The sequence below is a fragment of the Phascolarctos cinereus genome, unplaced genomic scaffold (genome assembly GCF_003287225.1).
Source record: "Phascolarctos cinereus isolate Bilbo 61053 unplaced genomic scaffold, phaCin_HiC Scaffold_726;HRSCAF=1367, whole genome shotgun sequence".
In the NCBI taxonomy this organism is placed as follows: domain Eukaryota; kingdom Metazoa; phylum Chordata; class Mammalia; order Diprotodontia; family Phascolarctidae; genus Phascolarctos; species Phascolarctos cinereus.
The window spans coordinates 220,012,994-220,038,080 of NW_027556098.1; the positions used below are offsets into that span (position 1 = coordinate 220,012,994).

At 38.3% G+C, this 25,087-nt stretch overlaps 1 protein-coding gene across 2 annotated transcripts in view; it reads left to right on the forward strand.

Annotated features, from left to right (window-relative positions):
- Positions 1–25,087, forward strand: part of LRP2 (LDL receptor related protein 2) — a 252,103-nt gene that overhangs the window by 60,819 nt on the left and 166,197 nt on the right. For both annotated transcript variants that reach the window (XM_020990917.2, XM_020990918.2), the window contains exons 5-11: positions 4,896–5,006; positions 5,160–5,273; positions 8,457–8,573; positions 11,733–11,876; positions 14,112–14,231; positions 17,623–17,751; positions 19,456–19,625. In XM_020990917.2, the coding sequence (XP_020846576.1) occupies positions 4,896–5,006; positions 5,160–5,273; positions 8,457–8,573; positions 11,733–11,876; positions 14,112–14,231; positions 17,623–17,751; positions 19,456–19,625 (905 nt within the window). The remainder of the gene's footprint in view (positions 1–4,895; positions 5,007–5,159; positions 5,274–8,456; positions 8,574–11,732; positions 11,877–14,111; positions 14,232–17,622; positions 17,752–19,455; positions 19,626–25,087) is intronic.

A 25,087-nucleotide genomic window follows, 5' to 3' on the forward strand; every position in this document is an offset into this window, starting at 1 on the left:
AAGCTAATAGGGTTCTTCAGGCTTTCTAGATCGAATCAAATCCATTACCCTTGGAAGAACAAGGAGTAGTTAGACTGGACAATATCTGTATGGGCCTCCTGAAGTAGAATAGGAAAAGACTTGAAAATGGGGGATTTATAGAAGTGAATATGCAAGGAGCTCTCCAGCTCTTAATAGCTTTGGAATCATGGAAGAAGAGCAGAGGTAGGCATCCAATGTAACTGAGTAAGGAAATATTCTAATAGTTGATCAGTCATGTCAGACTCTATATGACCCCAAGGATTTTTGCTGTGGGTTTTTCTTTTCAAAGGTACTGGGGTGGTTTGCCATTTCCTTCCCCATTATGCCCCCATTTTACAGATGAGGAACTGAGGCAAATAGGGATTAAATGACTTGCCCAGGGTCACACATCTAGTACATGTCTGAGGCAGGATTTGAATCCAGGTCTTCTTGATTCCTGGCCTGATGCTCTATCCACTGCATCAACTAGCTGCCCCCATGGCACAGTACCATCGTACATATATAATATATATGTATATGCATATACATATATACACATAAAAAACCTATCTATACCTTTCTCTTCTTCTCTTGTTAATTCTTTCTTTTCTACTTTCCCCCATTTCCTACTCTCCTTACAGATTCTTTAGGTTTGCCAATGACACTAATTGGACTTGCATAGCTCAACATTAGGGCTAATGAGGTTGCTAGACCCTCAACAGAGGAAGTTTCCTCCTCCCCTTTCTCTGACTCCCTCAACCCATCTCTATACCTTTCCCTCTGTGCCCTTTCCATTTCATTTCACTAATTTCCTCTTCTCCTCATGGTATGTATCTTCTTTAGCCAACTTTAAATCAATCCTGTTGGGAGTATTCAAGAGCTAAGAGTTGCTGGCTAAACTCAAAAGTTGATGACTCCCAGGTGAGAAAATCTTTCCTCTGAACATTAGCCTGCCCTAGAGCCAGAGTAACCATCTGTCTTAAAAAGGATAACCTGAGAGCAATAAAGAGAAGATAGGGTTTTAGAACTGAATTTCCCTAAGCATGTCACCCATTGCCCATTTTGAAGCTTTTGGCTGAACTTTATCTACATGAATCTGTTTAGATGCAATCCCTTTCTTTCACATGTCTACTCTTGTTTTTAATCTTCTTTTGGCCATTTTGTCAAGCATTGAGGATGGAACTAATTGAGAGCATGACTGCCTGATTGTTCAATGTCTTATCCCTACGACAAATGTATAGCACTTTGTCCTTTTATAGCACATTAACATGTCTGTTAGTTCATTGTACCGTTAAATTATTTATATTTAGAGAGGGTAAAGAGGTCCCCAAACTGTTTTCTCTGCCAACTCTTCCACAAATACAAATGCTCCTACTGTGTGCAGATTGCTGTTATGCAGTATTACAAAGATTAAATAAGACTGTCCCTGTCCTCAAAGAGCTACTAATCTAGTAGAAAGATAGGGCACATACACATATAACTATAATACAAAAATGAGACATGATATGAGTTCTCATTCATTATAAGAGAAATGCAAACTAAGTTCTATTTAAGAGGATTATTTTTACTGGTAATTATGAATTCTAGTTTCTAATTTTATATAGAAAGAATAGGGAAATTTTTTATGTAAGCTATCATCTTAATGATTTAATGATTTTTTAAAACCAGCTAACTTGCCAATGCTAAAGTTAGCAGAGGAACATATATAGGTACATGTATATAAACGTGTAATATGTCATGATCACAAACAATTATATGAAATTTAAAATCTAGTCTCGGATTGTTTTTTCTTTGCTGTTTGTTGTAAGGAATGACTGTGTTTAATTACTATTTTAAAAAGGAAGGCTGTATGTTTTGGGCTACCAGACTCTGAACTTGCGTAAGGAGCAGAACCATAATATGGAACTTTTTTTTCTTAAACCGAGTTCCAAACTTGTCATGCACTATTCAGTGAAATGGGATGTATATCCTGGAATGTATTTAAATAAATAAACTTGAATTTTTAGGCATAAAATTTTATATTGATATCTACATTTTAAGCTTTAGAAGCTGTGGATTAGTGACTAAGATCCTTACAAATTTCACATGAGAAAATCCAGAATAAAGACCTTGCCCAGTATTCATGTGTATATTCTAAATGAATCCATGCGCATTTTCCCCCTGCTTAAAATTCTGTGGCGTATTTCAGTGGCATGACAGATCTGTCTATAGAAAAAAAAAGTTACAATGCTCAGACTCAGTCTTGCCAAACAAACAAGTGAGCTTTCAGAAACAGCCCAATGGGGAGGTAAGGGGATGGTGACTGTCTCTTTCTTGGGCCAGAGAAAAGCTCATTAATTAACCCAATGCTTGTAGCAATAGGGATCAAGGCTCAGCACAAACTCGGCACAGTTTAGACCCATAGCTTTTATGTGGGTCCCAAGAGAAGGAGGCTTTTTTTTTTTCTTTCTCTGTATTCCCAAATATTTGGCTGAGTTTCTTCTAGTCCTGATACAAAGCTACCTTGGGGCAATGTGCCCCATTTCTCAGCCCACCGCATCATATCTGCTCTGTGTGGGGCAGATCCTGGGCTAGGCTGTGTGAGGGAGAGATCCGTGAGGTGTGCGGATGGGGAGGGGGCAACGTGATCCCCTGTTGATTGAGAGAGATTCGTTATCAGCATGGATAGAGACAAGAAAGCCTCCCATTCATTTGGCGTGTCAGACTGCTGACCTCTGACCATCACAAGACTTTGCCTGAAGACACCGAGCCGGGCTTTGTGCCTTCAGAGAATGAACATGTCAGTAACCTTAAAGTTGTGTCACTTTGGGCTGCTGTAGTTCCTTCCCTTTCTGTTTGATGGCATGGTCTTTCAAAAGGCAGGATTGAGGAGAACAAGGGACCTGCCAAACAAATTGGCCTCGGAGTCCCCACGTCTACAAGCACAATCATAAGTGGAGCAGCCAGAACCCAGGGCCTAATAAATTCCACTCTCCTCACAGCTTATCTCTGTGTGTGTGTGTGTGTGTGTGTGTGTGTGTATGAGAGAGAGAGAGAGAGCGCGCGGGCTGGAGTGGCCAAGAGTTCTCTCCTGGCTCTGGGTGTTGGGGGTTTGGGGGGGCTGCTCTTAGTGTACTTGATAAGATGTTTGCTCTGTGAGTGATCAAGGCAAACTAGGGGGAGGTGAATCCCTTCGTGGTATCATTTGGCTTCTAAGACACTTAAGACTTGAGGAGTGATTTACGTTCAAAGGCAAGTAACTGCTTAGTTGTGTGACTCCTCAGGCTGACATATGACCATAATGCTGAGGGGACACTGACACCCCAAGAAACACTTCAAAAGACACCATCCCAACCGCAACAAATAGCAAAGCAAAATTTAATTCTGAGTCAATTCCCTCCCCTTCTTTGAGTTCTTTTAGGTTTATAAAGCACTTTCCTCAAGACAGCATTGTGAGGTAGCATGTGCAGGGTGTATACAAGCTCAAACACAAATAAACAGATAAATGTTAATAAGTGTATATATAATAGAAATATAGACATATACATTTGTGTGTCTATATAGACACACGTCATACACACATGTATGTATGTATGTAGTTTGTATGCATTTAGTCCAGAACTCTGATTTCACTGAGATAGTGAGCTTCTAGGGAGGGGTCCCTCTAATCAATGCCAATCAACAATGACTCTCTATGGGAGTTAGTTGCCTGGGGGCACTGAGAGGTTAACTAGATTGCTCAGGGTCACATGGCCAGTATGTGTCAAAGATAAGACTTGAACCTAGAACTTAACTACCAGGCCTGCTTTCTCTCCTCTACCCATTTTACAGATGAGGAAACTGGAAGTTCAAAGTGGTTATGACTTGTCATCTATAATATAGACACCAGGATTAAACCCAGGCCTCTCGTGATTCCAAATCTGTCACATTTTCCACTGTTCCATAGTTTCCCTAATTCTAGCTTAGATATACCTTTCTATTCAACTTTTTTTTTTGCCATTTGTCTTCCTACATATTATATGCTACAAAATGCTATTCTTGCTTCCATGTTATATATGTATAATGTTCATTAAAGTTAATAGATCAAAATAATTATTTTCATTTCAAGAAAATGGAAGAAAAGATGATACTGTCAACTCAACTTTTGTTATGTTGAAATACTAGTTCCAAAATCAAGAAATCAATCACAAAGAACTCTATCCATTAGCAATTGTGGCTTGTGAAATATCATGCTAGTTTGACTTCATTTCCTTTTGTGATAGACAAGGGGATTTTAATTGTTTCCCCAAGACTTTAGTGATATTTTTCTCTTGTTCCTTACCTGATACTTTCATCAGCTTCCTGAAAGTCTTACTTTTAGGGAAATACACATCTAGTTTGAGGCTGATACTCGAAGGAAGATTATAAATAGCTCTGCTTCAATCTAGGCCTCATGGAGCATGGAGGATGTAGTCGATGCTGTTCCATGATCTGGAATCTGAAATTTTTTAATAGTTTTATCAATGACTATTTTCTTACTTGCTACATTGTATTACATCACTATACTGCAATATATTTCTAGTAGTTAATGGTCTTTCACTCAAATTACATATTTTCTGAATCATGTATATATTTAACAGTGCATTCCTCCAGCAGAATGCAAATTTATTCAAAATAACTGTCTTCCTTTCTTCCTCCCTCCCTTCTTTCTTTTCTTCTCTCCCACCTTCCCTCCCTCCCTTCCTTTCTCCCTTTCCTTTCTCCCTCCCTCTTTCCTTTCCTCCCTCACTCCCTTCCTTCCTTCCATCCATCCTGCCTCATTTCTTTCTTCCTTTTTCTTTCTTCCTTTCTTTCTTCTTTTTCTTCTTTACCTCCAAATGCTTGTTGATTGAATTGGGTTGGATTAGGCTGAACATATGTTTCCATTCTTTCTTTAGAATATCCAGTCTGTGCACAATTGACTTGTGCCAACGGGGCATGTTATAACACAAATCAGCGGTGTGATGGGAAAGTAGACTGCCGGGACTCCTCTGATGAAGCCAATTGCAGTGAGTAGCCCTCAGCACATGATGTATGACAGGCTCTCTTTTTAAGCATGATGTATGTTCTTACCATAAGATAAAAAAAACCCCTTTCAGTTTGATATGAATAGTAGAAATGAAATTGGCCTTTTTCTTTCCCCTTCTCAACTTGTGTCCCAGCTCAGAGATGCCTGAATACCCAGTTTCAGTGTGCCAATGGAGAGTGCATCCCTCGATCCTTTGTCTGTGACCACGATGATGACTGTGGAGACCGGAGTGACGAACATGATTGCAGTACGGTGATTCTGTTATTTTGGGTCCTGTTGTTCAAGGCTAACATCTTTTTTTTTAATACCCTATTCTTTCTTCTGAAACAAAAGAGGTATTAAGCTAGATGGCTTTTGGAACCAGAAGAAAACTTAGAAACCTTGCCAAAAATGTTAGCCATGATGGTTTGGCTCTGAAAGTTTCTTCCAAAGATAATCTGCCATGGGGTGGGGTTAAAAGAAAGATGATGGACAAAATTTGTTTCCTCCCCAAAGTCCTCATTGTTAAAGCCTCATATTTAGTTGTTACTGTTATTGGCTTTTTTCTCTTCTATCTGGGTATAATGTGTTCTGGGAATTCTAAATTCTGCCATTTTTCCGGGAGTAATAGTTAACACATTTGAGAGTAGAATACGAATGAAAGAGCAAAAAAGCATTTATTAAGTACTTATTATATGCAATGCTGGAGATAAAGATACAAACATGAGAAACTTGGTAGTGTTGATACTGGAAAGGAGGGCATTTATTCTGTTGCACTTTAGGCCTTTGTTGGGTTCATCCCTCACAGTTAGTTGAAAATCCCTATCAGATGTAAGTTGGGAGTCAATGAAGGAAATTCCAGAGAAGAATAGGTTGTGAATGAATGAGTGAATGAAAAAGCACTTTCTCTGTGCCAAGCACTATGCTGTGCATGCTTTTGGAAGGCAGGGACTGTCTTTTTTGCCTCTTTTTGCATCCCCAGTGTTTAGCACGGTGCTTGGCACATAATAGATGCTTAATAACTGTTGACTGCTTTGTCCTATATTACACTAAGCACAAGAAATACAAATATAAAAATAAGACAAACCCTGATTTCCAAGAGCTGTAATGGGAGAGACAGGATATTGGAAGTTTTAGTTGCACATTAGATGAAAACGGCTCAGTGGTCCTTATGATTTGGAAGCAAAGCCTATGGCAAGACAGTCTTCCTCATTGTCATTTCCATGAACAAAACTATATTTCTTTCTGATGTTGAGCCATTTGATGGTGCTGAGGACTTTTGTGATGAGAAGTTTCTTTCATGTGTCTTCAACAGCTCTCGCTACTGAGGAGATAAGTACTGTTATACTTGCAGAGGCATTTGCCAGGTTGCATCTCCGCATGAGTTTCTTTCCTGGAAGATGACTGCAGGAGTGTGCAGAAAGTAGAGCTGTTGTTGGGGAGGGAGGGAGGGAACAGGTAGGAGGAGACACTGCAGTACCCAAGGTCTCTTCTCCATACAGGTTGCTCACATGTATGATGGTTTAGGGGGCCAGGCTAGAAACAGGGAGATGTCCTAAGGGAGTACTCCTACTTTCAGGGCTCTTACACACAACATCCTGGGCTAAATCAATTATTAGAATAGTAGGAGCAAAAGAAAGGAAGTCTGAGGCCCTCCACATGAGGAAACAAATAATAATACTGACTAAGAGGTCGCTTGTTAATTGAAAATATTACAAATAACATGAACCTTATTGACCATGGATAAGCCTTACCTCCTCATTTCTCCTACATCATGTGGATGCAGGTATAGTAGACAGAAAGTGAAGGTTACCTAACAAAGTTTTTAAAATTTCCATAATTCTCAACAACTGTTTCTGTACTTACAGGAATATACAAAGAATCTGTGGTTTTACTCTTATCGGGAACTCTTACTATGGGAATTCCCTCCACTACTGAAGATTGAAAACCATCTATGATTTAGTGGTTCTGTGGAGTTTTCTGGGGAATATAGATGTTTAGTGATTTGTCCAGTATTACACAGAGTAAGTGTCAGAGGCAGGATTTGAACCCAGGTATTTTTAATTCTAAGCACACCACTCTAGTTAGTATTTAGCCTGTACCAGGCCACCTTTATCATTTGCATATCACCTTAGAGACAATGCATGAGTAAATTGAGGAAGTATAGAATATCTCCCCTTCCTCCTCTATTAAATTAGAGAGTTCACTAGATGGCCTCTGATGTCCCTTCTGGCTCTCCATCTATTATCTTCTGACTAGCAATAGGGATGATGTTATCAATATATTTTTATGAAAGAAAAAAATCCAATACTTACAGTACTTTTGCTTTTTTGATTAATTTATTTTTAGTTTTCAGCATTCAATTTCATAAGCTTTTGAGTTTTAAATTTTCTTCCCTTCTTCACCTCCCTCCCCAAGATGGCACACAATCTGATATAGGCTCTACATATACATTCGTATTAAAATGTTTTCACGTTAGTCATATTGTAAAGAAGAGTTAGAACTAATAGGAGGAACCACATGAAAGAAGAAACAAAATAAAACAGAAGAAAAAAAAAGAGCAATAGTATTCTTTGATCTGCATTCAACTCCATAGTTCTTTCTCTGGATGTGGATAACATTTTTCCTCATGAGATTTTTGGAGGTGTTTTAGATCCTTGCATTGCTGAGAAGAGCTAAGTCTATCAAAATTAATCATCACACAATGTTGTTGTTACTATGTACAACGTTCTCCTGGTTCTGCTCATTTCACTGAGGATCAGTCCATACACGTCTTTCCAGGTTTTTCTGAAGTCTACTTACTCATCATTTCTTATAGCACAATAGTACTCCACAGTACTTTTTCTTGTTGCATGATTGGGTCACAGGGATCTTAAGAGTCATTGAGCCATTTGGTCTTGGAGCGAATTCCTTTGTCAAAAAGAGGTAGTAATGATTGCACCTGAGGTTGAAGTCATTGATCTAAGATTCTGTACAAATATCAGTCTTACTTTCAAATGGCCACTCTTCAGTGAGCACCTTCTTCTAGGACTACCGACTTCTCCAATTCTAAATTAATTCTGAGATGAATTCCCTCAACATGTGAGCACCCTAGAGTCATTCATTTTTATTCTTTTGTTTTTTGACTAAGGAAATATTCATACGACTAGCTCCAGAAGTTTCAGCTGAAGGGTGGACCTTAGGTCTGGGTAAATGCACATTTCAGTAGAAAGAGCACTGAACTTGGAGTAAAGAGACCTGGGTTCTAGACCTAGATCTGTACCATTCACTAGTGGTATCACCTTGGGCATGGCATTTTACCTCTGATTTCAGGACCTTTATGAAATGTGGAAATTGGACTAATAATTTCCAAGGTCTCTTCTCCTTTAACATGCTATTAACCCATGATTCTAATTAGATTATTCTTCATGGTTTATATCTGAGGGATGAAGTTATTGTTCTTTCTTCTTAGCCTATCAGACATGCAAAGGAAATTTCTTTACTTGCCCAAGTGGGCGTTGCATTCATCAAAGTTGGGTTTGTGATGGTGATGATGATTGTGAAGATAATGCAGATGAAAATGGATGTGGTGAGTAGAGGACTTCTGTCCCAGAAAATGTTTCCTGTGACAAAATATATTCTTTCTATGTGCAATGCTTTTCAGGGCACACACCATGTCTCCTCATTAGAATTTATAGACATGCAGAGTTGTCCATCAACTAGGGATTAGTGGGACTGACGTAATTCAATGGCTGGAGTGACCTGGACAGGTAGTCAGCAAAGGAAGATCAGGTATTTAAAAAGGCCTATATTTCATATACACATAATCAACTGGAAAAATTCCCTTGTTATCACTAAGCGTATTGGGTAGAATTATTCTCCACACATCTATACTGCCCTTTCTCCCTCTACAGGCTGGACATATACTAACGCAAGTCAACTTAAACATTTATTAAACACTGATAGCCCAAATAAGATCGGGGCATTCTTATTCCAATTTCCACTCTCACAGATGAGCCTCAGATCCCAGAGCAAGGCTCTTAGCCTTCTAGGTGTACTCCTGAGGGATCTGGAGGTGATAATTTAGTGCTTTTGGCGCAAACCTCCATTGCTTTGCTTTTTCCCAAGAATATGGGTTCAGAATTAGCTTGTTTTGTTTGTTTTTGTTATTGTTATTCAGTCATGACTGACTCTTGGGGTTTTCTTGGCAAAGATCCTGGTTTGCCTTGCAGGCTTTGAGGGGTCTGGAGTATTTGGGACTTCCCCTCTTCTCAAGCACAACCATCATTCCCCTAGGACCACAACACACAGAAGCAGTGTCAGTAGCAGGAGGAGAGGAGACACTGAACACAGACTTACCTTGCCATATGTGAGCACCCAAGAGTCATTCATTTTTATTCTTTTGCTTTTTGACTAAGGAAACATTCATAAGACTAGTTGTAGAAGTTTCAGCTGAAGGGTAGACCTTTGGTCTGGGTAAATGCACATTTCAGTAGAAAGAACACTGAACTTGGAGTAAAGAGACCTGGGTTCTAGACTTAGAGCTGTATCATTTACTAGTTGTATCACCATGGGAATGGCATTTAACCTCTGATTTGCCATTTTCTTCTCCAGCTCATTTTACATATGGGGAAGCTGAGGCAAACAGGGTTAAATGATTTGTCTAGGGTCACACAGCTAGTGTCTGAGGCCAGATTTGAACTCAATGTTCCTGACTCCAGGCCTGGTGCTGTATCCACTGCTCTGCCTACATACCCTAAGAATTAGCTTACCCTTTCTTAGGTACCTTTTAGAAAAGTGTACTTACTAAGATGTTACAGTAAGAACAGTTGATACAAAATATCCCCCTAGAAGTCTGTCACATACTTTCCCACAAGTACAGGCAGAGTCCAGGGGAAAGTGGGCTCAAGCTTAGAGAACCCATGCGGCAGAGGTATTACTTATAGTGCCTAGTTGCTGGAAGTCCTTTTCTCTCTTCCCTGGGGTACTCAAGAATGATCTCAGCATGTTCATTCCCCTAAGGAAGGTGAGTCTGTGTGCAGTGTCTCCTCTCCTGCTGCAGACACTGCTTTTGCGTGTTGTAGTCCTAGGCGAATGATGGTTGTCATTGAGAAGAGGGGAAGTCCCAAATCCTCCAGACCCCTCAAAGCCTGTGAGATCCTCCTCTGGTCAGAGGGCTGGGGATGGGAAGCATGACCAAGGCCAAAGCTGAATGCTATGTTTGTTTCAGCCTTTCAAATGAATACAGTTCTAATTAGCTTGGTAATTTAGATAAAATTTTCATCAAGTTTTGTCAGACTATCCAAACAGGATTCTCATGCAACATCACTCCAGGTTGAAGGATTTTTTGCACTTACTCTAAAGTCTATTATCCTATTATCCTTGTATAGTGGTTTCAATTCCACTCTTGTACACCTGCTATGTACAGGCTAGGCTCTTATCAAATTTTTGTCCTTTTGTGACTCCTTATGTCTTGGAGGGGTACTTTGATATTCATTTTAATGTGATTTAACTTGTAAAAAAAAGAAGGGCTTTAGGAATGGAGATGAAGTCAAAGAAGACAAGACAGTGTGATTTATCCCTAGCATTGGGGCATCCATGGAATGGTCCCAGCACCCTTTGGATGAACCCATGGGCACATGGCATTTTTTTCTTTGTTAACTGAAATTTCCCAGTAAAATAATGACATGGAAAAGGCTGGGGAATGTGGATGGGATGAGCGTGGGAGGTATAGGAGAGAATGAGGTTAAGGGGCAGAGATCAGAGATCATATGTGGGAGGAATTGTTTGGAAGCCCCCCCCCCCAATTGTGTTGGATTCCTCTTTGGTTCTACTGCTTTTGGGATGTCCAGGAGTCCAGTTTGTTCATGAACCCCATGCCATAAAAGCAAGTTAGCCAGAAAAGTTACAGTCTCAGATGTGACAATGAAGGTTGCTTTTCTATGAAAATGTCTTGGTTCCACTTACTATTTTACATATATAAATTTTTCACATATAAATGGCCTGAGAAAGTGGCCTAAAGACTCCATTTCTATGTTATTCTTTCCAGTCTTATTGAGACCATGAAAACGTTAGCCCCACATTTGCCTTCTATTAGAAATACTAAAGTGTCCCAGATAGTCCTGATTGCACAGCTCATTGTTTAAGTCAGAGGTGTCAAACATGGGACCCCAAAGCTCCAGGGCAGCTAGAACTACATTAAAATATAATTGGGAAATGTTTAACAAAATAAAAAAATACAATAAAACATAGATAATTTTACATTTTAAAACTAAATCAACATGTGACTGTCTGGGTTCTGTATTATGGATTAATGGCCCTGTTTACATTTGAGTTTGATACCACTAGTTTAAGTAACTGAGTCTTCTTCTGGGGGGGGGGAGAAGAGAGGAGAGGAGATTGTCTTGCTTATGTATTATGCAAACCCACATCTTCTTCTAACTACCTGATTTTGGGCCATTTCCTTAACCGTTAGTGTCTGTATCATAAATATACAAGGGTAAGAAGAAGAAGTTGAACTTAAATTAACCAATTTTGCTACTCATCAGCTCTGACAAAATGTTAGTGAGAGAGCCAGTTTAAAGTACTGACTGGATATGATTTATGGATTATCTATTATTTGTTTTCCTGTATGCCTCCGATTAGCATGGACTAAAAAATAAAAAAGAGATTGGCTTTGCTTTACTAGAATAAAAATATTCGTCATTATCTGAAATGGTTCATGCTTTTTTTTCCCTCTTCTGTTCAGAAAGTGGTCATCATGAGTGTTACCCAGGAGAATGGGCCTGTCCAGGGTCTGGGCACTGTATCCCGATTGAAAAACTTTGTGATGGTACATCAGATTGCCCTTCTGGGGAAGATGAGACCAATGTGACTGCAGGCAGACATTGCAGTGAGTATAAGAGCTCTCAGGAGTGGGTCATTACTCAAGAGACCTGTGCTTTCCTTTCTGCCACTGCAAATGAGAGGGTGGCTATTCTATGTAGTGAAAAGAAAAAAGATAATTATGATAGTAACTCATTATATAGGTCTTTAAAGTTTACAAAGTGAAATTTTACAAATTTACAAAAGGGAAAATTTACAATGTCAAATTAACAAAATTAAAAAGCATAGAGAGGTAAGTTCTGTATGTTATCTCATTTGATTCTCATAATAGTCCTGGGAGGTAGGCGCTACAAGTATTTCTATTTTACAGAAACTAAGGTTTGGAAAGTTAAAAGTGACGTGTTTATGGTCACCAAGGTTATTAATCATTGGAAGCAGGATTTGAAGCCAGTTCACCTGACTCTAGGTCCAGTACTGTTTCTACAACTGTGCTGTTTTGTTGTGGCACTAAATATAGAGTCAAAAGACCTGTATTGAATCTTAGCTCTGGTACATACCAGACCTTGGGCTGTTTTCATAACATCTCTGTGCCTCTGTTTTCTTGTACTCATTGTACTTTATGAGGTATTGTGGGGACAAAATGAGGTAATGTGTTTTAAACTGTTTCTCTATGCAGTTCAACATATAGTTATTAAACATCAACTATGCCTAAAAGCATTAGGAGCTTATAGTGGGGAAAAGGGCAAGTAAACTAAAAAATGTGATATATATGTAATAATAATAAAAATAAAAATAATAAAGCTAACATTTATATAATACTTACTATGAGCCAGGTACTGTTCTAAGTAATTTATAAATATCTCATTTGGTCTGCACAACAACCTATCTGGGAGGTAGGTGCAATTATTGTCCCTATTTTACAGATGAGAAAGCTGAGGCAAACAGAGATTAAATGACTTGTCCAGGGTCACACAGCTAATGTCTGAGGCTGGACTTGAACTCATGTATAGGGGATGGTCAAGAAAAGTTCTTTGGAATGTGAAGAAGGAAAAAAATAACCTTCACCTCTGGGGTTGGGAGTGGATAGGAAAGGCTTCATGGAGGATGTGTGACTTGAGTTGAGCCTTAATGAAAGGGAGGGATTTAGAACATTGAAAATAGGGGAGAGAGTACTTTCTGGCATGGAGGATGATATGAACTAAGGCACAGAGATAAGAAAGGTTAGGATGACCTGGAGATAGAGAGTAGTCCTGTTTGGGTGGTTTATAGGTATAAGGAGCAACAGGTTGGAACCCAGTGGGATACTGGGTTCAGGGACTGATATTTTATTTGGAAGGCAATTGGGAACCACTGAAGGTTTTTGAGTAGAGGCATGGCATGAATCCAAGTGGTTATTAGGAAGATTTCTTGGTAAGTAGTGAAGAAGATGGAGATAAGTTGGATACAGGAAAACAAGTTGTCAGACAATTGGGATAGAAGAGGGAAGAAGAGATGAGGGCCTGAATAGAGAGGTAGCAGTGAGAGTAAAGAGGAGGGGGATAGTTGGGAGATGTATTTTGGATGTAGAAGAAATGGAATTTGGCAATTGACTAGGTATGAGTGGTGAAGGAGAAAGAAGAGTTAACAACAATTTCAATGGTATGGACCTATGTACATGCTATTATTTTATTTTTATTATTGTCATAGCTGTTTAGTAACAAATTTGATTTATAAAAAAGATATTTTGGAGGTTCCCCCCTCTATCATGCATATGTGAATAAATATCGATTTTTATATATGAAGATACAATTATTAACCCACGGTCTAAGAATAATAGCTGCCATTTATTTAGCACTTCATGGTTTGCAAGGTACTTTACAAATAGTATCTCCTTTTATCTGCCTGGCAACTCTGGGAGTTAGGTATTATTATTATAATACCCATTTTACAGATGAGGAAACTGAGGCAGACAGAAGTTAAGTGACTTGCCCAGGGTTACTTGATAGTAATTGTTTGAGTCAGCATTTAAACTCAGGTCTTCAACTGATCCCAGGTTCAGAGCTCTATCCACTGTGCTATGGAATATAAGCTTTGGGTTGTTTTTATAGCCATCATGTTGATTTATGTTGAGCTGTAAGCATTAGATTAAATTTAATTTTTAGACAACCCAGTACTGAGTTAATGCCTTTTATATGCAAGTCACTATGACAATTTTGAATGCCCCTGTCCTCTACTTCCTGACTTTAGAAAGGAAAAAATCCATTACTTTTTAGGAAAATTGGCTCTGCTACTCTCATTGCTAAAAGTGCTATTCTTTGTTTAGATATATCTCAGTGTGCCACCCTGAGTTGTCAGCATCGTTGCCACACCTCACCAACTGGAGGAATTTGTTATTGTCCCCAGGGTTATGTCATCAGCTCCAATGATAGCCGAACCTGTGTTGGTAAGTCAAAAATGGGAGAATCCATGTGTAGCAATATTTATGGGCTTGAATAATCATTGATATTAGGGAATTTCTACTTGTGGTTAGAAGTGATGACAATTGTTATTGTTCAGTCTTTTTTTCAGTTGTTTCCGACTCCTCATGACCCCATTTGGAGTTTTCTTGGTAGAGATACTGGAGTGGTTTGCCATTTCCATCTCCAGCTTATTTTACAAATGAGGAAACTGAGGCAAACTGAGTTAAGAGACTTGCCCAGGGTCACACAGCTAGTAAGTGTCTGGCCAGACTTGAACTCAGGAAGATGAATTTTTCTGACTCTAGGCCCAACACTCTATCCACTGTACCACATACCTTGATATTAATAAGATACAAAACATTCTTTAAGCTGTTCATATTGTTTAGATTATATACATTCATTTCATCTTAAAACAATTTTCAGACTCATGTATTTACCTTTGTTTTCCGTTTTTTTTTATGCCGAAAAGCAAAAGTTTGGGACAAGCAAGTGGAAAGGAAGAGTTTAAAATAAAAAAGGAAATAAATTACTTTTTATTTAATTTTTTCTCTTATATAACAATGGAACCATTAAAAATTCTTGTCTCTTCCCACTGATAGAATTACTTTAGGAATAAACAAAATGATCATAAAGAATGACATGATGTCAAAATATTAACAAGGCTGCACTTTTCCTCACGTGGTTTCTCTGGAAGCTGGCTTTAGATCTTTTAGTCTCTATAAATCAGTGCCCTCTTCTCATCTGGTAAAGCCTTACTCCCTTCTTGTTCCACTCATACTATTAATGATAAGATTTAGGAAGGTTTTCCTTCACTTATTCCCATGCCTTGTCTAGAAAACAAAACCTTATTCCAGTGACTAAAAGTCAGACAGTGTGTGTTTTTTGAAAAAAATATTTATAGGTAAGACTTCAAAGGCAAAGCTCCTGAATATTTGCTGTCCAGGAGATGCTAGGACTATTTGCTGTCAAAAATTCCTAGTCACATTTCAGGCTCTTCTGAAGCTTCCCATCACTACTCTGTCTCCCTCAGCGACTCTGAACACTCAGCCAATCTCATGGTTCTTGTATTCAGAATCAGGTGGTGTCATGACCGGGAATTTCCTCTTGAATGTCCTGTCCTTGCCTTTTCACTGGGGTGAATCTTTTGACAGAACTGATGTGCATGCTTAGTAGAGCATAGAGAGGGGGTGGCCAAGTGAAAGCTTTTTTCCACCCTTGTTAACATTAAATACAGAATATCCAAATTTGAATGGTGTTGAGGAATTCCTAATTCTTTGAAAACAGATTCAGTTCAATTACTTTCATTCCAATAAATGTTTATTCGGTACCTGCTGTATTCAAGGCACAGTTCTAGGTACTGGAGATACAAAGACTAAATCAAAACAGATTTTGTTCCTTCATTTCACATTCTAACTGGGAGTCGGCATGGCCATCAGGGGCTGCTAACGGGATGGTGGAACCTCTTGGTGTTTGCCTGGTGGTGTATTCACTTGGCAGTGTGGTATTACCTATCTTTTGTTCCTGAGCTTAGCAGTATTTGAGGTAGGTCTGATTTAACAAATACCATCTATTCATCTGAGCCTAGACAAGTGGACAGTTCCTGGAATGTGCGAGGTTACAGTCAGCTTTAGGGATTTGGGGACTGAAAGGGTCTTGCCTACTCCTCTTTCTGGCCTGTTCTGAATTCTGGTTGTTGCCTTGAGTTCCCAGAAGGTTACAGAGGTGATCTGAAGTCTAGAAAGTAGACTGAGGAACCTCAACAACCCACTTGTGAGTTATAATTGTGACACATTAGAAATTTAAAATTCAAACTACAAATAAATGGTAGAGGAGTGCAGTAGTACACACTAACTTTTAAGTATCCTTGCAGGTTCATTTTACAAAAAAAACTGTTTTTACTTCGAGTTGAAAATAAACCAAAGAAGACTTTCAAAGTGGCCTGTGACAAAATATCATCTTTTTAAAAAAGCAAAATATTGTCAATTGCTGCTCTCCAATTCTTTATTCTAATCACATCTAGAAGATTCAAGTGAAATCTGACACTTCCTATAAATCAAGGAATACATTTGAGATTTAGTGCTCCCTGTGTTCAGTGCGTCCCTTTACTTCTCCATACCTTTGTCCCCTTATCTATAAAACGGATTTAGCTGTCCTGGTTGTTAGATGAAGTGTGAGATCCATGGATAGAAATCATCTGATGTTGACAGTATGCTGAGTAATCTTCCATTTTCTGACCAAAAACAGAGCTCTAGTTCTCCTGGTAGTGTTCACAAAAGTCATGCTGGTGGAAAATGTTTTAGACCATGACTGGTCTTTGGTTTTCCTTCTAGAGAAATTCTCTCTCAGAATCAACTGACCTGCTAGAAGCAATAGTATGAAAAGAATGGCTCTGCATATGTAAAGAATATTTGAAAATAAATGGACAAGCATTTTTCTATAGAAAAGTTTCATTTCAAAAACTTGGGCAGTAGTTTTGGGACATATATCAAGATTCATCTCAGGACTTGGTCCCTTTAAGATTCCTTTCCTGACTAACTGACCTTCTACACTTGGTATTCTTCCTCCAGTCTATACTGAGGTGTCACACACTTGCTCATGATTTGTGTTGTGATTGTTTTGTTGTCTACAATTTATTTTCTCAATTAGATTGTAAGCTCCTTGAAGGTAGGAAATCTGATTTCTCTTTCTTTTGTAAACTCCAGAAAACATAATCCAATTTAATCTACAAAGTACACTCTCAGTAAATTTAAAAAAAAAAAGAATGAATGATTAAGGTCATAGTAGAATTGGTAAAACCTCTGAGGGCTGAGGCTATTTTTGTTTTATTTTTGTCTTTACATCTCCAGTGTCTTGCACATTGTACATACTTAATAAAAGTTGAATTAATTTGCGAATGACTGGCAAAATTATTTTTCATGTCTGGGCTTTGCTGCAATGCTGTGGATGAAAGATTTTAAAATAGAAGCTTTATCAAATGGTACCCTTTATTTAAAAAGTAGATTTGTTTTAGCCTTTGCTTTATTTTGGAAGGAAGAATCCACACAGAAATATAGGAATGTTGGAATTGCCTTAAGAGAGGCAGTGTTACTTAACTATGAGTCTTATATACTTTGAAAAGTAATTGTCCTAGTGTTCATTGAAAAAAAAAACACCTCAAAAAACACATATGAAATGACTTTTTCTTCTGTTTGATGGATAGCCTACTTTATATTATCACGTTTTATAAAAATTCTTTATTATGTAACTACATCCACATGCCTTTGATAGAATGAAGTTTCTCTAGCATTCTGAATTGCCATTTGTACAAATTTCTCAAGGGTTCTCTAGGTAAATACTGTGAAGGATGATGACAAACTTGTGTTTTCCATATGGTAGATTTTGATGACTGCAAGATGTGGGGTGTGTGTGATCAGATGTGTGAAGACCGCCTCGGCCATCACCGGTGTCATTGCGTGGAGGGTTATGTCCTGGAACAACACCAGCATTGTCGAGCCAATGTATCTTGTGAGTAAATGGCAGAGAAAATGTCACTTCCATCATCTTTTGATTATTCAGGGATTGATTATACTCTTTGGGAATTATCTATGACTCTGACTTTTTCTTTGGGGGTCTAAGCCCATTATTATAGAATAAATATTCCATTTAGAATTTACAGACAGACATTTCATTTCTATTGCATTTACTGATTCTGAATATACACAATAAATGTGAGATTAACAATACATATATTATTGTTTACATTTGGATAGTATTTTATAATTTCTAAAACACACACATTGCATACATTGTTTAATTACATCCTCATAGTAACTGCAAAGGGTGGGTAGTACAAGCGTTATCACCCCCGTTTTATAGCTGAGGAAACGAAAGTTCGGAGAGTTTATTTGACAGAGCTGGTACCTGATCTAGGCCTGCTGACTCCATGCCTCTTCTCCCCAGTGATTTTGTGGCGTCACGGTGGCAGAATTCACCTTTATATGGAGCATCACATCAGATCCCTCCAGCAGCAGAATCAGACTCCTTTGACTATTGTCATTTTGAAGCTTGGACTCCCTTTAGGGATGCCCACAGTGGTCCCATTTCCCACATGAGGGGAAGTTAGCTCTTAGCTTATTTGTGGAGGAGACATGACTGATAGGCTCTGAGTTCAACTCCAGGCTCAGCTTATCTGCCTTATCCCCTTTCCCAGGTTTTCTTTGATGATTCCTTTCAAATATTCCTAGGGAAGGACTTTTCCCGGAGTCCTTTAATTTTATATTCTTATAGTACATGATGTTTGAACATGAGAACTACACAACATGGTTTGGAACAATGGAAGTTTGGATTACATTTGCTGTATTCCACTGTGAGCTGTAGACTATCAACCCAGAGATTGCACCAGCTTTGATATTCATAGCTCCTCAGGACTCTCGACAAAATCTCCTTTTCTGATGAGAAAGATAGAGGGTGGAACAAAACATTCTTCCCAAAGCCTTCGTTTAAAAAGGGCTTATAGCCCAGCACTTCCCAGCAGCTGTACTCTTGAGACTGAAGGGCTCCATTGTCATCATACCCCTCCCCCTTTCAGCCTCCTTTTGTGGGTTGCCTTCCCCCATTAGATTTTAAGCTTCTTGAGGGCAGGGAATGTCTTTTGCCTCTTTTTGTGTCACATTGTACAGTGCTTGTCACACAGTAGGTGCTTAATGGATATTTATTTATTGATTGAAAAGACCTATATATAGAGAAGATCCCTGGATTAGGAGCCGGGAGATCTGTATTCTTGTCCTGACCCTGTTCCTAACTTTTTAGAAGTTGGTTTCATCATCTGGATCTCTTGAAAAAAAAAACCAATGTAAATAGATAAAATAAATGAGGTACCCATTACCCCAAATATCCCAATGTCAAAACAAGAAATAAATTTGAGCAAAGTTTCTCCTATAGTTTTTAATCCACTTTCCTCCACAAATTTCACTGCCAAATCTGTACGTAGTTTAGGTAGTTCATTGTTGGTAGTTGTAGGTAGTTTAATCTTTCTGGGACTGTTTCTTCATTTCTAAAATGGGGGTGACCATACTGCAATTGGTTATAGGAGGTTATAGTGACTGAGGATAAGACAAGATGAAATATGAGAAAGTCTTTTGAAATGTAGAAAGAGCCATACAAATGTGAGATGCTGCTATTCCACCTTATTAAATGCAATGAGTGATTTCTGTCTCCTTCCCCTTTTAGCTGGTATAGCATCTCTGGTTTTCTCCAATGGTCGGGACTTACTAATTGGTGATATCCATGGAACGAGCTTCCGGACCCTGGTACAATCTCAGAATCGTGGAGTGGCTGTGGGTGTGGATTTTCATTTTTACTTGCATAGAATCTTTTGGACAGACACTGTACAAGATAAGGTAAGTAGAAATCTCAAGACTGGGCCCTGAGAAGGGAGAGGGACCAAGAGCGGAATGTGTTGATAGCTTTTCATTTTTGAGAGTAGATGCAGGCAGGGCCTTTGTTTTCTAACAAAAAAGGCCCTTGAGATATTTTATGTTAATCACCACCTTTTCCATGCTATACTATTACATGTGATACATTAAACAAAGCAGCCTATTATATGGATTAGTCTTGAGCAACTTTTAATTTTATTCGAAATGGAGTCCAAGAGCTTAATTAAGAGAAATAGTAGACATTCTTTCAAAACTGGTTAGATATTTAGTTGTAATTTTTTGAAACTTGATCGTTTAAAATGTAAAAAGTGCTGTGCTTTTTTGGATGATAAAAATCAGATTTTACCTGCATCTTCTAAATGCAACTGGAGTTGAGGACTGGATAACAAATATTGACAGTATTTGGTTTAACAAGCCAATATTTTGTTACATAGCCTTATTTGGAAAGTGAGATGGATTTAATTTCAACTTTGAATAAGGTAGTGGAGATTTTAAGAAATCAATTTGTGAGACTCCTTAAAGGTAGGGGAAGTCTTTTTCTTCCTTTTGTCATTTTCCTTTATTTCCAAGAGAGAATTCCAACACATTGTAATTATAGCTTTCTTAGAATTTTGTGGGGTGAGAACCTGGTCCAATTGTAATTCTGATTTGCTTAATAGGTAAAAGATCCATGATGACTTCCTTAGTGTGGGTTTTCCTTACCCTGACGTAGATTACATCTTCTCTCCACCTTAGTAGACAGTATTCATGAGTTTTGACTAAAACCATTCATCGCCATTGGGCAACTCTTTTGTAGTAGCTTCTTCAGAATAGGCTTGGTTGGCCCTTAGATGGCAGGCACAAGATCCATTCTTGGGTCTGTAGCCAAAGTTTTTAATTTGGTCATGCAGGATTTAGAGTTGGAATTCAACTGAATTAAATTTAACAGACATTTATTTGTTAAGGGATTTTAAAGCAGATTCCCATCATTTTGATGAAATTGAGGCCCAGGGAGGTTGTCACTCGCTCAGTGTCACACAGATATTAAGTGATAACTAGGATTCAAACCCACATCTTCTGCTTCTTTCTACTATGCTACAATGGGAAAAAAAAAAGGACTGGATTTGGAGTCAGGATTTGAATCTTACCCTGATTACTTAATAATTTTGTGATCTTAGGTAAGTCGCTTCTCTTGGCTTCAGTCTCTTTCTCTATAAAATGATGAGGTTGGCCTAGATTAAACACAGAATGTCAGAATTAGAAGGGCTTTCAGTGCCATCTAGTCCAACACATACATGAACAAGAATCTACAACATCTCTGACAAATGGTCATTCAACTTTAATTTGAAGACTAGTGAAGGCTAACCCACTGTCTCCAAGGCAGCACATTTCATCCTAATCGTTAAGAAATTTCTTAAATTGTCTCTTTGGAACTTTCCCCCCACAGCTCATTCTGGCATTTTGGCAGAACCAATCTAAGCAGAGAAAATCTAATCTCCCCTCTGTAGAACAGCTCTTTAAATAAACTATCAAATTCCTCCCGAATCTTTTCTGTTGCAGGATATATTTCCCCTGTTTCTTCAATCTGACTCTGTAAGACAGTGTGTTAGCTACCCCTCAAATTTTTATGTCACCTGAGAATTTGATAAGCATGCCATCTGTATCTCTAGCCAAGGCATAGGACAGTTTTTAAAAAAAGTAATTCCTAATTATTATTGAGCAATTGAATTTGGTTTTCTCCCCTTAACTTTATTAGCCGGCTTTCCATTTCTGAATCCTTTATCTAGAAATCCATTGACATATTCAAATATAATTATCTAGAAGTCAGACTTCCAGAGTTGATAAATAGCACCAGACATTGTGGAGTAGGAGGCCCTGCATTTGGAACCCAGCAATTCCACTTCTGTCTCCCTCAAAGAACAGTGAACATAGGGTTAAAAGAGCTGGGCTCATGTCTCCTCTCCTTTTCTCTGGACACATCAGTTATTCTCTCTGAGGTTCACTTTCTTCATATTTCTTCTTCAATTAGCATGATATCTTTCCTTTTCGTATTCGAATCCCCAGAGCTTAGCACAGTGCTTGGCACAGTGTATGAATTTAAGTGCTTTTTCATTCATTCATTCATTCATTCATTCATTCATTCATTCATTCATTCATTCATTCACTTATTCATCTATCCTTTAATCTGTTTTACTTTTCTTCATTGAAAAAGAATGGCTTACCTTTACATAGCCATTTGTACTTAAATTACTTTATAAAATACATTATGTTAGGACAGGATAATTTTACTTTACCTCCTTTAAGGAGTTGGTATGAGGATCAAATAGGGTAATATTGATGAAGCTCTCTGCTCCTTTAAGGATCTATTTCATTGGTGTGGGCATTCTTTCCCTCTAGATGGATGACAGAACCCCTCCTCTCATTTGATGGTCTTCATGTATTTCTGTGGCTGAAAAACTCCTTCCTTACTTAGTTGCTATCTTTTGTACAAATGGCTCCTTTTCCTCTTCCTTTGAAGATCAACGAATTAGTTTGTAACCACAGCAAAATGGTTAGCTGGCCTCTCCAAACTTAGCTAAGTTGGGCTCTAGATGAGAAATACACTGTCCCTCACTGGACCCATAAATATTTAAATCCATTTGAGAGGACTTGCCAGAACTTTGTGTTCTTCTGGCCCAACCTTCAAAGGTAGTGACATAGCAGCAGTTTTTAGAGTCAGGGGTCTTAGATTCAAACCCCAGCTCTGCTGCTTACCACCTCTGTGACTCTTGACATGTCAATTAATTTTTTTGGACGTTAACTTCCTCATCTGTAGAATGAGTGGTTTGGTGAGATTACCTCTGAAGTTCCTGCAAGCTCTAAATCTATGATCCAATGAACCTATAAATGTATAGTGTACACTTTCAGACCTCCATCATCTTGGTTGCCCTCCCTTGTTGATGTTCTTCCTAAAGTGTGGCACCCAGAACAGAATATAATACTTAATATTATACTATATATAATAGTGTAGGCGGTCTGACTAGAGCAGAGGACAGGAGGACTTTTTTTTGGATGCTTTGCCTCTTTTAATTAACATTACAAAAGCTTTCTTGGTGGTCATATCACACCATTGTCTATATTCAGCTTGTAGGCCACTGAAATTCTCAGATCTTCTTCAAACAGACTGTATGTATTAGAGGTGATTTCTCAAGTTCCTTTCAACTTTAGAACCCATGAGCTTTTGAAGAAACTTTTTGGAGTAAATAGAGAATTGGGTTTCCTTTCACTTAACTGTCATACTGTCAATCTGTGTTCACACCATCTTCTTAATTTTATAATTCTTTTATTTTATTATCTCTGATAGAATATAGGGAGATTAATTAGGAACAGGAAGCTCTCAAGAAAGTGCTGCCTATCTGTTAATCTGACTATAGAAATTAGGTGTTCCATTTGGGAAAGAAAAAAAACCAGATTTATCAAAAGGTTGACTGTTGAATGTAATGCATATAAAAAACATGACTCTGGGGCAGCTAGGTGGCATGGTGCATAGAGCACTGATTCAGGAGGACCTGAGTTCAAATCTGGCCTCAGACATATAACACTTACTAGCTGTGTGACCCTGGGCAAGTCATTTAACCCCATTGCCCAACCGAAAAAAAAAACCCAAGAAAAAAAAACATGGCTCTACCAAAATATACTACTTGAAATAAATACAGAACTTTTTTTTGGTAGGAAGTGGTGATTTAGACTCTGTACCTTCTGTCTTTCTTCCTTAGGCAAGGGCCTCCTTGGTGGTCTTGCACATTTCAATTTAGTTCAACAAATATTTATTGATTTATTGATTGTGCTTGGGGCAGCTAGGTAGACAGAGTGCTGGGCCTGGAGTCAGGAAGAATCATCTTCCTGAGTTCAAAATTTTCCTCAGTTATTTACTAGCTGTGTGATGCTGGCCAAGTCACTTAACCCTGTTTGCCTCAGTTTCCTCATCAGTAAAATGAACTGGAGAGGTAAATGGTAAACCATTATGGTATCTTTGCCAAAAAAAACCCCAAATTGGGTCATGAAGAGTTGGACACAACTGAAATGATACAGTAACACCGTGTGCTTGTCACTGTGATTCTTGACCTGATTTCTTCTAGAAGCATATTCTATACTTCCCCTTATCTCTGTGAGGGTAGAACCCCTAGAATTTTTTTTTCTAACATCCAATCTTTGTTGTTTTCCCCTGGAGTCTAACCCATCAGCTTGAAAGGAAAACATCCTTTTCTTCTTTGAGAGGTGTCTCCAGAATAGGCTGAAATTTCTTAGATGTCTTTACCGGTTCCCACAAAAGCTGAAGGGTGACGTTATTGGGCATATTTCCCTATTAGATTTATAGCAAAGACTGCTGAGAGGCTGTTTGCTGTAGATAATATAATAATGCTTCAATACTTAAGTTGGTATATGTACAGGTCTCCTCTATTGTAGATGGGTCTTGTGAATTGCTGTAACAGAAAAAACAAAGGAAAAAAAAACCCAACCAAAACCAAATTCCTGGTGCCCAGCTTTCTGGTAACAAGGCACTCTGCTGTTTGCTAGGCAGGTCCTTGGATGAGAGATATACAGTCCTTTGCCAGGCATGCACTGGAAATCTTTCCAGCTTGTTAGAACCTGCCAGGCTTTGTTCTCTGCTGGCACAGTTTTTGAAAACCCAGGGTCACTTACATGCCATGATAAGATATTAGAGGTAGAGATCAGTGGAAACAATACAACAGTAAGAAAGGATCAAAATTCCCTCAGTTTGGTTTTTTAGAATTGTGCTTTTATTCCTTGTTACCCAAAAAGTGTTGAAAAAAGTAAAGATTGGGTTTTCCCAGTTTTATATATATAGATATTCTTTTATACATAGATGTTCTTTAAAACATAATTTGTTTTCCTGTCTTGACAGTTCAGTTCAATGTAGTACACCTAGAAAACTGCAGAATGGTACTGAATTTTAGGTCACATGAATGCTTTTTACAAAAAGGATGTTCTGTATCTTGAGACACTGAAGGCATATGGAGAAAAATAGATCCTATGATTAGCTGTGGTTAAGAACTAACGATCTTCAAAGGAGGAGGAAAAGGTCCCATATGTATAAAAACATTTGTAACAATTCTTTTTGTTAGAACAAAAAACTGGAAACCAAGAGTATGACTATCCAATGGGGAATGGCTGGACAAATTGTGGAATAGGAATGTAATGTAATAGTATTGTGCCTTAAGAAATCATGAAAGACACGGTTACATGGAAATCTGGAAAGACTTGTATGAGCCGATGCGGAACAAAATGAGCAGAACTGGGAGAATAATTTATATGACAACAACATTGTAAAGAGCAACTTTAAAAGTCTTATCAATGCAGTGATCAACCATGATTCCAGAGGAGTAGTGATAAAGCCAAGTACCCACCCCCTGACAAAGAGGTGATAGATTCAAGATACAGAAAAA